Here is a 16,092-nt window from a genome sequence, read left to right as displayed (position 1 = left end):
ATGGTGTTTGATTTAAAAACAAGCCCTGCACTGTAAAATTTCTATGTTATGGAAAAAATGCGCGAGAAATAATTATGATGAACGTGAGCGAGAATTTTTCTTAAAATCCAAGATTATATATATACAGTGTGTCCAAGATAAGGATGCACAGCATGGGGATCTCGGAAACTATAAGAGATACAGTGTCGGTTAAATTAGACAAAAGTTGCGCATTTTGATACCGAACAAGATCCCGTTTTACAAATTTGAAAATTCCAAGCCGTTCCGGAAATATCCGAGAAAAACCGAAATATTGCGATTTCGTTTTTATTATTTTTTAAAGCTATTTGAAAAGATATGAAAAAACGGAAAACACTTTTCCATTGGCACTTTTTAATCTCTCCAAATTGACGTTAACAAATTTTCATTACAGCGTTTCGATTCCATGGAACCACCATCAATTTTGATTTTTCTTATGGGACGGAAAAAAAGTACACACAGTATTAGGTTGTGCTTTTCATTGCGAATTCAACGATGTACGATACAATACGGTTACTTATGTTTTTATCCAGAAAAATGGCTTTTTAATACATTTCTAGTATTTTATTGTAGTAGGCCATGAGATCCGAACGATGAAAGGCAAAAGAAAATGGTTGACAAGTTCGAGTTAATGTGTTTATTTATTTACTAACTCTAACTGTTCATTTAACATAACAACTAAATCCAACAAGTTAATGAAAAACAAATTCTATAACAAATGTTCGAATAAATGACCTCCATTTTCTAGGCATAAGTACGCCCGTCTCACGGTATACTCCAAAACACGACTTAACATTTCAGGAGTAATTTTATTAAACGCTGCTCGTACTGATTGACGTAATTGTTCCTCGTTGTCAAAACATTCTTTGAATACCTCATTTTTTATGTAGCCCCATAAGAAAAAGTCCAAGGGAGTTAAGTCCGGGGACCTTGGAGGCCAAGGTGTTTCACTGTAAGTCCCAATGTATTTTCCATCAAACCGTTCAGTTAAATATTGGCGAACTTCTCTGGAGTTATGGGCTGGGGCACCATCTTGTTGGAACCAGCAGTCTTGCACAGCGCCTAGCGGTAAATCATCTAAGGCATCTTCTAAATCGTGCCTCAAGATGTCAAGGTACCGCTCGGAAGTTAAGGAATTATTATAGAAAATAGGGCCTATAATCTTGCTACCAAAAATCCCACACCAAATATTAAACCCAAAGCGAACTTGATGTCTGGATAGTCTATTAACACGTGGATTTTGTTGCGACCAATAGTGTGTATTGCGCCTGTTATAAATACCGTTATTGGTCACCATACTTTCATCAGACCAAATCACTTTATATGGAAAATTAAAACTCTCATCACACATCCTGGTATACCACTCACAAAAATGTCTACGTCGTTCGTCGTCACCCGGTTTTAATCCTTGACATATTCCGAATTTGTAAGGCTTAAATTCATTTTTCCTTAAAATAAACTGAGCTGTAGATTTAGCTACCCCATTCTGGTCTTCAATTTCTCTGGTAGAAGTTTGTGGATTTTCGATAACAGATTGTAGAACAATGTATTGGTTTTCTTCATTGGAAGGTTTTTGTCGGGATAATGCAGGCTTCTTAAATGATCCATATTCTTTCAGATTAAATAACAAACGCCGAAAAATACTCTTGTCAGGTTGTCTCCGCTCTGGGTATTTGTTAGAATACATACGCTCGGCTTCCACACAATTTCTTTGGCATCAGATGTAGCAAGACAGCATATCACATTTTTCTTCGTTTGTAAAATTACCTCCCTCCATTGTAGAACAAAATAAATTAGAAAAAGACAACAACAATAAAAATACAAAAACAATAACTAAAGGAATAAACTTATGATCGACTGATAACAAAGACAAATAACATTAATGTGTCATTGAAATTGACTGGATGTCATTTTGTCATGGCCTACTTCATTTAAATGCTGAAATGTATTAAAAATCCATTTTTCTGGATAAAAACATAAGTAACCATATTGTATCGTACATCGTTGAATTCGCAATGAAAAGCACAACCTAATACTGTGTGTACTTTTTTTCCGTCCCATAAGAAAAATCAAAGTTGATGGTAGTTCCATGGAATCCAAACGCTGTAATGAAAATTTGTTAACGTCAATTTGGAGAGATTAAAAAGTGCCAATGGAAAAGTGTTTTCCGTTTTTTCATATCTTTTCAAATAGCTTTAAAAAATAATAAAAACGAAATCGCAATATTTCGGTTTTTCTCGGATATTTCCGGAACGGCTTGGAATTTTCAAATTTGTAAAACGGGATCTTGTTCGGTATCAAAATGCGCAACTTTTGTCTAATTTAACCGACACTGTATCTCTTATAGTTTCCGAGATCCCCATGCTGTGCATCCTTATCTTGGACACACTGTATATATATATATATATATATATATATATATATATATATATATATATATATATATATATATATATATATATATATTGTTTATATTTTGTTTTTTCTTAGACCTTCTCTATATTTATGTTTAGCTTTTGGTTCTTGGGTTATAGGTCTTTGTATTAAAAGCGATTAAATTTTTTTTTGTCCATATATTGACGTTTCGGTCTTCTATGACCTTCTTCAGAAAGGGGTACAGTCTAAAATTATGTTATAGTACAGTTCTTTTTTTTTTACATATACACAACGGAATTAAAAAGAACCTTACCAAAAAGAGACAAACACAAATCTTAAAATAACATTATATATATATATATATATATATATATATATATATATATATATATATATATATATATATATATATATATATATATATATATATATATATATAATGTTATTTTTTATAAAATATTTATTTAAATTATTTTTTCCTTTAATTCTTCTCTACGCAAAACTATTCATCACATAGCTTCTTTTAAAAATTATAGTATTTTTTTTACATTCCACTTTTTTTTGTAAAGAATGTTGTCTCTCTCCGTATACATTTCATAAAAGAAAAGGCATTTATCCCTCGATAAAATTATAGAAATAAAAGGTTTACAAAAAGTTCTATTTTTGGGATTTTACTACCAAAACAAGTGTAAGTTTCAAATGCAAAAGTAGTATTTATGGAATATAAGAAAAATTTGTATTTTATAGAGGGTGATCAAGACTTGGTCTCATCTAATAACAAATTAAAGTGGCTATAACTTCATTAGTTTAAATGGATACCAAAGTTTTTTACCTAAAAGGGATAAATAAATGTTTTATTGCATCTAGTTGCCTATGGTATTTAGAAATGACACAATTTATTGAGGTAGTCATTTTGGTCTGGTGTTGCTATAAAGCCGGTTCATTGGCTGACCTGTGAATTCATATATTTTTTGATATTGGTGCAAATTCCATTATTAAAAGTTACAACTGTGGCATGTTTTAAAACCAACGGGTGCAACAATTAGATAGGTACTCTAAACAATAACAATTATAATATATAAGATTTGCAATTGCCCTATTTAAACTAATCAAAACTAACTACACATAATGAAATGTAACTGAATGAAAAAATAAATGGAGAAAACTTGTATTTTCAAAAAAATTTCTAAATATCACTGTCCGTTTCTTTTCCTCAAACTATTGCTAGTTCTGAACAAAATTTGCGGGGATATAGTGTTAAAAGCATCTCTAATACGCATTTTTATATCTGCTGCGATGGAAAGCGAGTTATAAACAATCCCTATTATATGTATAAAAAGCAGTCTAATGGCATTTGACATTTCCAAATGCCAAAGGTAACGAGATAAAATAAAACGTTTATTTAGAAAAAATCAAATGGCGCCAAAAACCGAAATAAATAATAACAAATAAAATAAGAAGAGTTAGCTCTAGTTAACTGGAATGATTCCCTGGTAGTTTAAAAAATATGATTTCCATTTAAATTTCTAAGTTATAGCATAAATTTATTATTAGGTTAGTTTAGGTTGGTTTCGACCACCCTGTATAAAATGGAAAGTATTTTGTAACTGGGACATAAAATAAGTCTATTGCTTTAGTTGCAAATAAATACTTTATTGAAACATACATTTATGTTGATCGCAGTATCCAAAAATATAATATATTTGCAAAAATTAAATTTTTATACTTTCACACGAAAATCTGTATATAGAAGTGCTTAACTTTTGGTTAATCTTGTGTTTTCAAAAATTATTTTGTTAAACTTTTTTTCCGCAGTCCGACCCCGCACAATATCTTTTGGCATTGCTCATTGCACAATGGGACAGAGACAGGTAGTTTTATTGCATTCTATAACTCGAAACTGTGCGAGCACTAGGTATACTACTTTTTTACGAGGGGACAGAATTGAGGTGAATACATTTTATGTAAATTCACAAAACTGCAACGCCAAGTTTAAATTTTCATGCATCCAATTTTTTTCTCTTTGGTGTGTATGTGACTGATTTTTTTTTCAATATATTGACATAATGATTAAAAATATGCGTTTTTCGATAAATGTTTATCTGTAAAATTAAAAAAAGATAAAGTCCATCGCGAAATAACTGGTAGATGGTTCATACCTATAATTACGTTAATATCACATTTGAGCAGTAGCTTTATAACTTCCAATCCGATGCCTCTGGTACCTCCTGTTATGACCGCCACCTTTCCCGACCTCATTGGCAACACTGCAATCAAAAGTTTCTGATAAGAAAAGTGAAGGAATATCATGAATGAATCATAATTAATCAAGAGTTAATTTGTTGCATAACGAATTTTATTATAATTATTGTGTGCTCAAGTGTTTTTTATTGCCATGTTTGCAAATCTTTTTTGGTAATGGCGAATGTGGTTTTAGACCATTGAAGACCGGATCTTCATTTGTCGTGGAGCTTATCAATAGAATTGTAAAAGAAAAAATGATTTCCATAAAGAGAGGAATCATCACGCATATGGCGCTTTTCAACTTAATCTTGAAATAGAATGAAAGGGTAAATTATATTACACCACTTACAAAAATAATAAAATTCCGATATTTATTCATATTCAAAAAACTACAAGAACAAGTCGCGTGGGTCGTCATATGAGGAAATTCACTTCATTTTTAAATACACATTTTTAAAGCTTAAAGGTAATATTGCAATAATATCAATGTGTAGAAAAATGGAGCCCTTTCAAAATTATATTCATTGAGAATTTTTGACTAAGAAAACTCTTGTCCAACAACCTGTGCATGTAGCCACTAATATGTGAGACTTTCCTGTTGTCTTGAAACAGGTACGACAATGAAATGTAATATTAGCACTACCAACTATTATTCGTTGTCATTCTAAAAGGATAGTAGTTTAGAACCAACAATTTTTTTTTTTGGTAAGTTGACTAGCAAAATCAAAGAATTGGGATTTTATTGGTGGAACTGCTGTTGAGAAATTTGCAACGTATAATCCTCCCCCGTTTCATTAGGTTAACTAGTAGAATATCAGAAATCACCAGAGTTTCCATATAACATCAATGTAGGTCCCATATACTAAGTCGGCACTACAAAAATATTTTTCAATTAGTAGCTCTTCGAATATATTCGTATATTTGTATAATATACTAGAAAAGAATGTTTTTTTTTTTTTAAATATATGATACTTCGCAAAACATACACAAAAAGCTTATGCATAGTATATTCCACTTAGTAATACATTTGAAGTGTTTTCTAAATGTTCTACTGCGAATATTCTTTCGAATAGAATTGGCATACTGTCGAAGGAACTAGAAAAAACTCGAATTGAAGGGTGATAATGCTCAATATTATTATTACTTATTTTGAAGATAGATCTCAATATGTTAAAGTAAACAACATAAATAGTCTACTAAACTCCAATATATATTGTGTTCTACAGGGCTGGGTTCTGGGACCCCTGTTGTACTCTCTGTACGTATTTAAATTAAAGAAAATACTGAACTTAAAGCACCTTCGCACATACTGCTCTAGTATGTGTTGGAAATTGTCAAAATGATATGTGCAAAAGGATCAATGTTGATATGTTGATTGGCTATATTCAAAAAAATTAAAAATGAATATTAAAAAAACAAAATATATGGTTTTTCCGCCAAGAAATAAAAATATAAATGATATAAATATTCAAATGAACGATATACAACTGGAGAAAGTTACTAAATTTAAATATCGAGAATAGGCGATAAATTAAATTGGCTTAAACACAAAGAAACAATTACCAATAGAATTCTATCTATGTTCTCATTTTTGTTTAAGTGTAGAAAATATTTAATTAATAAAACAAAATAAATGAAACACTATTCTTTCTCTTTATCACAATTTAGATATTTAATGCCTATATGGGGAATGTACACCGAAACAAATTTCAATAAAATGCAATCCTATATTTATGATGGGCTAACCTTGCATGTGCATAAACTCAAAGAGATAATTCAAATTGAGCAGTGCAAACTTATATTTCTTATTGGGAATGAACACCAAAAAACCATTACATATTTAATAATTACTAATCAGGTTCATAACTATGAATATATTTATGGAAGCCTTTGAGAAACCTTCTCTCGACAACTTCCACCTTAAACGAAAATGGAAAACGCTACGTCGATGATATTGTCAAGAAGCTCCAGTAGATTTTCTTAGACATTTAAACTTTAAATACTGCAATATACGTTTTACCACTGAATTAGGAACTAATAATAACCTCCCATTCTTAAATATTTTTACTAATAGAAAATCAGACGTAACATTGGGTCATTATGTTTACAGAAAACCTACGCACACATACCGATACCTTAATGCATTGTCACATCACCATCCTGCCCAAAAAATATCGGTTATCAACTCAACGTAAAACTCAGCCCGAGTAACTGGATCTTACCTTACCACTGGACTTCTCTATAATAATTTCCACATTAAAGATATTAAGTGTTCCATCACAAAATACACTTCACCACAACCTTCCAATAGCAATGAGGCCGAAAGCAATTCCATACTTGTCACTGTTATCCTTCCTTACATTCAGAACATCACTGGTCACATATCAAAGTCCTAAAGAAATATAACGTCGAAACCAGATTTACCACTTGTCCAAAAAACTCTCAACATCAATCTCTCAAAGACAAAATTCCATTTAAGATGCCGGGAGTTTACAGCATTCCATGCATATGCGGCAAATAATGCATTGAGAGGCCTGTCGAAAAATACCAACTAGACTCAAAGAACATGAAAAGTCTTAAGATTAAGACAAAACCGGACATAAAATTTTATTCCATAAAACTAGAATTCTTGCATGTAATCAATTCTTCTACCAATGAAAAATCCAAGAGTCTATAGAAATCTATAAGCAACCTAACAATCTTAACCGCGACTCAGTCTTAACCTGTTACCAATATCAGTCATCCGAGACGGTGTATAAGCCCCTCATTTAGCTCCGCCCCTCTCAAACAATATATAAAGTCGGTACAGAGTAAAATGCGAGCCAGTTTCAGCCAAGTTCTGAAAAAGCCAACAGGATGATTGACGAAACGTTAGCAGTTCGGCTCAACAAAAACCGAAACAGGAGGAATCCAGAAGTTTTGTAAAAAGTAGAATATTTTTTGACTGTATAGATGTTAATTTGTAATTACTTAGGATTGATGATTGGTTATTTTTGATCGTTTATTGTATAGTTTGTAATAGATATTTATTATGTTAGTAATGTGCCAATATTGTATGGGCCAATATTACATCAATTGTATATTCTCGAGGCCAGAGTTCAATGCACTGTTTAGAGAATCTGTAATAAGTTATAAATCATTGGTGTGAAGAAATAAAGTTACAAAAAAAACTGAGTACGTGAGGGGAAAATAAGGTATTTACTTGGAAGTTAACAACCCAAAATTACAGGTTTTCGGAAATACCCATTTTTTTAAAGAGCATTTTCGAAACTAATTAAAAATTTATTAGAGCAATTTTTGCATAGAAGTCGATTAGACAAATTTCATGTGCAGATTTTTGGTTTTATTGAACTATGAGCTTTTATTAGCATTTTCTTTCTTCTATGGTGATATTTGATTAATTTTTTAACACCAAATAAAGTGATTATCTTTGTGTTATAAAATGTTTATTCTTTAGGTAAATGGTAAACTTGATATAAGCTTTAGAAAGTCAAAATGTTGCAAATAAAACATGGCTTTCCCATTTAATTAAACAGAATAAGTGAAAATCTAAAACTTTTTCCATTTCCATTCTAATATGCCAAATACATCAGTGTAGGAAAACCTTAACAAAAAATGAATCTTGGTTAGAATTTAAAAATGAAATGATATACAGGGGCGCCATTTAAACTAATTAAGATGGTGCTGCGTTTATATAGATGCGCAACACTGCGCAGTTGAATATATTTTAGAGCACCACAAAAACAACAAATACAAGCAATAACAATACGTACCCACTTTATTATCCTTCCTCATTAGAAAATCCTGCATCATGTATCTTGTACCGACTATATTGTAGAGTATTTCATATTTGGCTTCTGCTAGTACGAGTTTAAGCGGTTTCTTCGACCTCACGACCGCCACAGCCGCGACCCCGACGATCACCAAACATCCAATCACGATTATCATCGTTTATTTGTGGGACGCATTTAACTTGTTTTGTAAGGAAGAGCGGCTGTCTCTCAGATCGGACTGAAATCGTAAAACGTTGTGGTCGGCAACACACTTTCTTAAAATCGCTTTCTCTTTCGTCGACGGAAGCGCGGCACAAGCGCAATTCCAGCGTCATTTTTGTAGCGCTAATTTTTTCTGTACATTGTTTAAAGCGACGTCAGAATAATTGTTTCTATAGAGCGGATTCACGGTGTGGATGTAAGCGATTTAAGAAAACGAAACACTCCGAAAATTTGATTATTTACATAAGCGGCGACCATCTAATATCGATCGAGACAGTCTCCAACTATGCGACGTTGCCGCGTTCTCGAAAAAGTAGCCTCGTTTTCCTAGCATTTTACGAGAACTTAATTATGTATTAATTATTACAGTGTTAATTAGGAATTATAAGCTTTGATGTAGTTCGAGAGAGTCCCATGCAATAGTGGTGTTATAAAATTAGAAACAAACGTTTTCTTTTATATACAGTAAAAGCTCCTTATTTGTGCTTTCTTTATTCTCGTTTTCACTATTCGCGAATCAAATGAGACCTAATTACTATACCTATTCGCCGCTAAAAATGTCTTTACTCGCGGATCTAATAAGTACATACATAATAATAAAAGGATTCCAATAGGTACCCCCTGACGGGTTCAATGGTCCGGAAGAAGCATCTTTAAGAACCTGATAGTTATACTAGTGAATGTATGTAAAGATGGAGAATTTCAAGCATCGGAAGGTTGGTTCAATAAATTTATGGCGAGACAATCATTGCATAACATTACAATCGTTGGAGAAGCGGCATCTGCAGACACTACTGCAGTAGAACAATATCCAGAAGAATTTGCAAACCTAGTAGCAGATGGAGAATACAAACCTAAGCAAGTATTTAATGCAGACGAAACTGCACTGTTTTGGAAGAGAATAAAGCATTCATTTCTAAAAGCAAAAAGTCTGCTCCTGGATTTAAGGCAACAAAAGATAGAGTTACACTACTCCTATGTTCTAATGCATCTGAAGATTGTGTCATTAAGCCGCTTATGTTGCACAGATCGTTTAATCCTCCAGCTTTAAAAAATCGAAAAAAAGACAATCTGTCAGAGTTTTGCAGCGCTAATAAGAAAGCTTGAGCTACGAGCGCTATTTTTGGAGACTGGTTCCGGAAGTGCTTTGGTTAGTTTCTGGATTTGAAACTTATTTAAAAAAAAAACGAGTTTAGACTTTAAAGCATTTCCAGTGTTGCACATTGCACCAGGTCATCCTCACGAACTTGAAACTATGCATCCAAATATAAAAGTGACATTTTTACCTCCCAAGACGTTGGCTTTGCTTCAACCTATGGACCAATGCATAATCCAGCTCTATTACAAAATGTAATGTAATCCTAATATGAATGTTATGGAATGCGGGAAGAAATTTGACATCGTAAACCTAAAACAATCATTGGAAGAACTGACTCGCATTGAAGTCATGCTGGAGAGAACTGTGTCCTGCACTGCGGAAAATGACGATAAATCTGTGCAAGTTCAAACTTTGACTGCAAACATAGCCGAAATCGCGAATGGAACAGAACGAGATGGATTTGAACAGAGAGAGTCAAGTGACATTCAGGAATTGCTTGAATTGCAAGATGAAGATTTGACTGAAACCGACTTGGAGGAAATGTTAAATTCACAGACTATTCAAGAAGAGGCTTCAACAAGCACTGGAAACGTGTCACTTAATTTGAAAAATCTTAGTGAAGGTGTAAGAATGGCAAATGAACTTCGCGATTTCTTTATGAACATTGATCCGTCTAAGGAACAAGTTTTATTTTTAAGAGGCAAATTGTTAATGCCACTGCTGCCTATCAGTCTCAATTGAAAAAGCTTTTAAAAACTGCCAACCAAGCGAAAATTCTTCAAACCATTATCTATGCCTTAAGATAATTAATCAAAATATTTAAAAACTTCAATCAATTAGATAAGTTAATTTTTTTATATATTTGATTTTTTTTTTAATTTTGTCCTCTAGGAATGTATCCCCTATAATACCATAAAAATTATGGTCCCATATTCACGGTTTCGGTATTCGCGGCATGTCTATGAAACATATATCCCGCGAATAAAGAGCTTTTACTGTAACAAAAACACTATACCGACTGGTATTTAAGTGCGTGTACAAACTTTAGAGGTTGAATCTTTGAGTAATTTTAACATAAAAGTTCATATGAACACATTGGTTCGCAAATCCTTGGTTTTTGTGGCACTGGGTGAGTCATGGATTGGCCCGCCCTCCCTCGGACCAGGGAGCTGCTAAGACTGACCAGAAGGGAGTGTAGAGCACTAACAGGGGCCTACACAGGACATTGCAGGCTTAGGAGGCATTGCTAGGCTTGCTAGGCATTGGAGACGACCCGGAGTGGAAGGGGAGGAGACCCCGTATCATTTGCTCACCGAGTGCCCTGCTTTGACCTGGGCAAGATTGGGAGTCTTCGGAACGGCCCTGATCGATCCGGACTCGGTGCACGGTATTGGGTCAAAGGAGTTGCTGACCTTTTATAGGAGGGGCGGCATTCTGGACGCCCTCAAGAGCGGCCTGGGGGCACAACGGGCCCATTTGGTGGCCAGGGCGCCCCCCTTTAATACCAATACTGGGTGAGTCAATGATAGAGTAAAGTTTATTATCTCATTGGTTCAAAAGTTATAAGCAAATGGTAAATGGAAAAGATGGAATAATCCTAAAATGAAAATTATTTTAAAGATCACAGGGGGTTCAAAAGAGCGTGACGAATAAAATATACAATTTTTGTAATGGATCACCCTATTATTTTTAAATCTTATTTTGAATTCCTTTTAAAATTATTCAACTTTTTAATACTATTATATTCCTCATTCGAAGATGAAGTAAAATTCACGTGCAACGAAATTCGATTTAGATGCTAAACGAATATATTTGGATCATTTTAAATTGAAAAATCTTGAATAAATGGCACATCACATATATTATTTTTTCTGAAAGACCTACAACTTTTCTTAAGCATGTGATATACCTGTTTTTAATACTTGGCGATATATTTTAACTTTTTCAATATTTACACTTCTTTCTGTCTAAGATTATTGCTATAGCATTAGTTGGCCATGACAAAATGACAAAATTTTAACTGACAACTGAATAAATAACTTCATAAAATTTATTGCGGTGTCAATAAATTAAAAAAGAAACTAAGCATGAATGTTCCTAAAGCTGACTTAATTGATAGGGGTTTATACATAATAGTTTCTTATCAGAAATACTTCACAAGGGGAATTTCTTTAATAGGCATATAAAGAAGAGACTTCAGTGTTAAATGGAACTGTTTGATGTTAGTGGCAGTATCGAATATGAAAAACAAAAGTATTAAACCGGAATGCTGCCACTGAGGAAAAAGAAGTTCAAGATAATCCCCAAATAATGCCTTCAAGTAGCTAGCTTACGCGATACATCCCAAACTACAGTTCGCACCACTAGAAAACCATCCCTTCCATATGGAACTACATCAAGAAATTTTAGACCGTGATTTTGAACTAAGGGTAAACTTATATATATTATTATAAATGAAAAAAAAATCTGATGAAGGTACTGTTCACAGTAATAACAACCAAAACCATTAGTCACTTAATGTGTGGTGACTTTTCAATTACAAATGATCCAAATATATTCGTTTATTTTGAACACACTGTAGCTTCTAATTCGAATTCCGTTGCTCCTATCCTAATTCTTTTGCAAGTGTGAAAACTAGCATTTTTTTATAAAAATTGAAATATGGGAAAAACTATTAGCTTTAGGCACATATAAGTATTAATAATAATTTTGAAAAAATTCAAACCGAATTCAAAGCAAAATTTCAAAATAAGGTGTCCCGTTAAACAAATGTATGTTTTCTTCTTTTCTTTCTTTTCTTCTTTTTTGAGCCCCCTTTATAATTTAAATGTGAATCCTAACAATTAATACAACTTTTGTATTAACCATTTTCTCGTAACTTTCGAAACCAATGAGATAATGAACTTCACTCTGCATGTTAAGAACCAAACCGTTAGGGACCAATGTTCATATGAACTTTTATCACCCTGCAAAGGGCGTTCATTTTGTTTCGTTTCATTATATGGTATTTAGACGAAATTCGAAACACGGTGTTTTTTGTTAACGTTTTATCTGCTCGTATTCATTTTTCGGAAAATAAATCAAACAGGTCCGGCGTAGTAGTAAGGAAATTGAATCACAAAATATATGAATACGTTCTGTTGTATTGTGTACTGTATAATTGAAAATTTATACATAATAGTATATTATGCAACAAGTGCAGTAAACGGTATTTGACTCACAAGTTAATTTGACACGAGCGGAGCGAATGTTTAATAAACGAGTGACGTAAAAAGTTTACCGAATTTGTTGAATACTATAATTTTTCTACGACCGTTAGTTTTTGGGTACTTTTCGCCAAACAACACGAATACATTCACTGACATGACAGTCAGAACTGACAAACGTCAAAATTCAAGGCGTGGGAAATACCTCCGAAAACCTCCGGTTGCCCCCAAACCCGTGCTGTAAACTCCCGGAAATGTCCGAAGTGGCTCGGATCCGTGGGAAACAAAACGGACGTGGTAAAGTGACGTTTCCCGAACGCTAGATCGATGGCTATTTAGGTATTTTACAGACGGGAGAAAAAAATAGCATATTATGCAATAAGTGCGGCAAACGGCATGTGATTTAGGAGTTTATTTGACACGAGCGGAGCGAGTGTTTTATAAACGAGTGACTTAAAGGGTTCACCGAACGTGTTGCATCTATATTTTTTCAACGACCGTTAGTTTTTGGGTACATTTTCGCAAAACAACACGAATACATTCACTGACTTGACCGTCAGAATTGACAAACGGACGTGGTCAAGTGGTAAAAGTATCCAAGGGTATAATTAATGGTTTTTCGTTGTCCCAAGTTTTCTTATAATTATTTTCCGCTTCACGTACATGGTTAACTCACTGCTCTCTGGTACTAATTCATACTGAGTTTTAATTATAACAATTACTTGGGCGGACATTTTTGCGTTTATATTATTGCGTCTAGCTTCGTTTTTTAATTGCGGCACATATTATTTTTATTGGATTATAGGTATATTACCGCATTTTTTTGTGACCTCGTCTACGAAATGCGTTTTATCGTCCGATTTGTTGCTTAAAACTTCAACTACTTCTATTTTTTTTTGTATAATCTTCAAAATAAAGGTCATCCTAACTAAGGAACTCTTGCAATACCTCTTTTTTGCTGCTAATAGTTGTTTTTTTTTTTAGTTAAAGTGCTGTGATAACTATAATTATCATTAATTATTACGCTGCCTGGCGGGATAATTGGAACAAGAGAATTTTTTATTCAATTTTCAAAAAGTTCACTTGTCAAGTCTTTAATGTTTTTGGTTGAAAGAAGCAGCACTTGGCACCCAACTTTCTCTCGAGCCATAGTGTAAAATGGAATTTAAGTTAAATATTTTTGTCTCCATTGCACCAATCGTTGCGTCTCTTTAATGCAACTACGCTTGTCAATTTTTCTAAATATTTCACGACTGCCAGTAAATCTACTGCAGTTAACTTCTATTGCAATGATTCAACTGACCGAATCTGATTACTCTCATACACTGCATACATTTCCCTGCGAATCCACTCTGCATCACCATTACTAAAGAAGTTCATCATGCCTTTGTCATGTCGTTCCTTCCTTGCTAGTAAATCATTATTAAGGGATCGACGCCAGACTGACCTTGGAATGAGAGTTAACTCTACTGTCCCCCCAATAGCAGCTTCTGACTTTTTAGAAGATCTACAGGAAAATTCTGAAATAAAAGATATAAAAAAGGTTCAGAAATGCTATAGTAAACATTTGCTGTTTTTTCAAACAGTTTATTACGTAGAAACAGTATGTCGAATTGTCCGATAATAAAGACAAAAAAGTAAGCGTTATAAAAATTTTACCTTCGCATTTAAATCATACTTTTGGTTAGTTAGTCTCCTTTATTCCCTGGTCGAAATTTTCTTCAACGATCTCAACACAACAAATAATGATTGTAACGCCACTAATGACAGAGCACAAATGATTTTAAATTTTCTAATCTGTTGCCACTACTAATATAAAAATACCTCCCTGTACTGATAAACGCTTATAGAACGACTTTTTATCGCTCTTTACAAATCTTCTGGATTTCTTCTGCGTCGACTGTTGATGAATCGAATTTGCTGACGTTTCGCCAATCATCCTGTTGGTTTCTTTACAGCTTGACTGAAAATGACTCACATTCTACTCTGCATATATATTATTTGAGGGGGGCGGAGCTAAAGACGGGGAATGAACTTTATATCGGATGACGACCTGAGCCGCGGTTAAAATTATTTCGTTGTTTACAGATTTCTATCGGTTTTTTCTTTGGTAGAAGAAATGGTTCCATGCAAGCATTTTAGTTTTATCGAATAAGGTTTGATATTCGGTTTAGAGATTTTTGGGCAAGTGGTAAATCTGGTTTTGATGTTATATTTTTTAAGAATTTTGACATGTGTTTGACAGTTATGTTTGGAATTTAAGAAAGGACAACAGTGGCAATTGTGGGGCTCCTTTCATGGATTTGTGTGGATTTTGTGATAGAACGCTTTTTATTCGTTTATTGCTAGGTTTGTTCAGTGTACAGGCCCTTTCGTCACGCAAGGTATGACCATTTATCGTGTGCAGGACTGTGCTGATATTGATTGTCAAGGATCCCGACTATGGCGTAGTTTGATGGACCTACCTGTGCCTTCTCAAGCCAATGCCTTTTCCTATGCCTAAAACTCAACATTCGGAGTTGCAAAAATAGTTGAAATGTCTTAGAATATGACAGTTGGATAGTCAACAATATACCTACTTGTGAACGAGGATAGGGGCTGCCTCATCAGGTCAGTAAAGAGAAGTAGAAATAAAGCTTTAGTAAAGAAGGATGAAAAGACTGCCATCAGAAAAATAATACACTAGTTTTACGTCAAAAAATTGTACAAAATAATGTCTAAAGTGGAAAAGGATAATTTTATTCCACATACGAGTAAGAAGAAACTATGGAAAAATTCGAAGAACAATTTTCGTTTCGAAAAAACTGAAAACAGAAAATCAATCAGAGAAAGGCGCCAGCAATTGGAAGAGAAAGCAGGAATATTTATAATCCGACAGAAAACTAAAGAAAAACTAAGAAAACTAAAAGTAGATTGTTTCCCAAATAGAACCAGATTTGATACAACAAAACGCATAATATTTTATGGTGCGTGAGCGCACCACTGGTAACATTCGGTTTCATTTTTGGTGATATTTTGTAAAGCATGAAGTTTGTAAATGCACATTACACTTATTACAAACGTAAATTGTGTGACTGTGGCAGATTCTACATCTCCTTCGGGCTTTATTAGCGTGAACAATCATGAGGTGACCTTGATTATCATAACGCACTCC

The 16,092-nt window shown here is 33.5% G+C and overlaps 1 protein-coding gene across 4 annotated transcripts in view; it reads right to left on the bottom strand.

Annotated features, from left to right (window-relative positions):
* The window catches only part of LOC132704487 (dehydrogenase/reductase SDR family member on chromosome X), a 55,539-nt gene that overhangs the window by 18,894 nt on the left and 20,553 nt on the right, over positions 1–16,092 (bottom strand). For 2 of the 4 annotated variants that reach the window (XM_060674500.1, XM_060674501.1), the window contains 2 exons: positions 8,412–14,458; positions 4,554–4,661 (listed from right to left, as the gene is read on the bottom strand). In XM_060674500.1, coding sequence (XP_060530483.1) covers positions 4,554–4,661; positions 8,412–8,586 — 283 coding nt within the window. In that variant the 5' untranslated portion in view covers positions 8,587–14,458. The remainder of the gene's footprint in view (positions 1–4,553; positions 4,662–8,411; positions 14,459–16,092) is intronic. The other 2 variants (XM_060674502.1, XM_060674503.1) reach the window with 2 other exon arrangements.

The sequence above is a fragment of the Cylas formicarius genome, unplaced genomic scaffold (assembly GCF_029955315.1).
Source record: "Cylas formicarius isolate icCylForm1 unplaced genomic scaffold, icCylForm1.1 PGA_scaffold_7__23_contigs__length_41026272, whole genome shotgun sequence".
Classification (NCBI taxonomy): Eukaryota; Metazoa; Arthropoda; class Insecta; order Coleoptera; family Brentidae; genus Cylas; species Cylas formicarius.
This window is presented reverse-complemented; position numbering and strand designations above follow the sequence as displayed.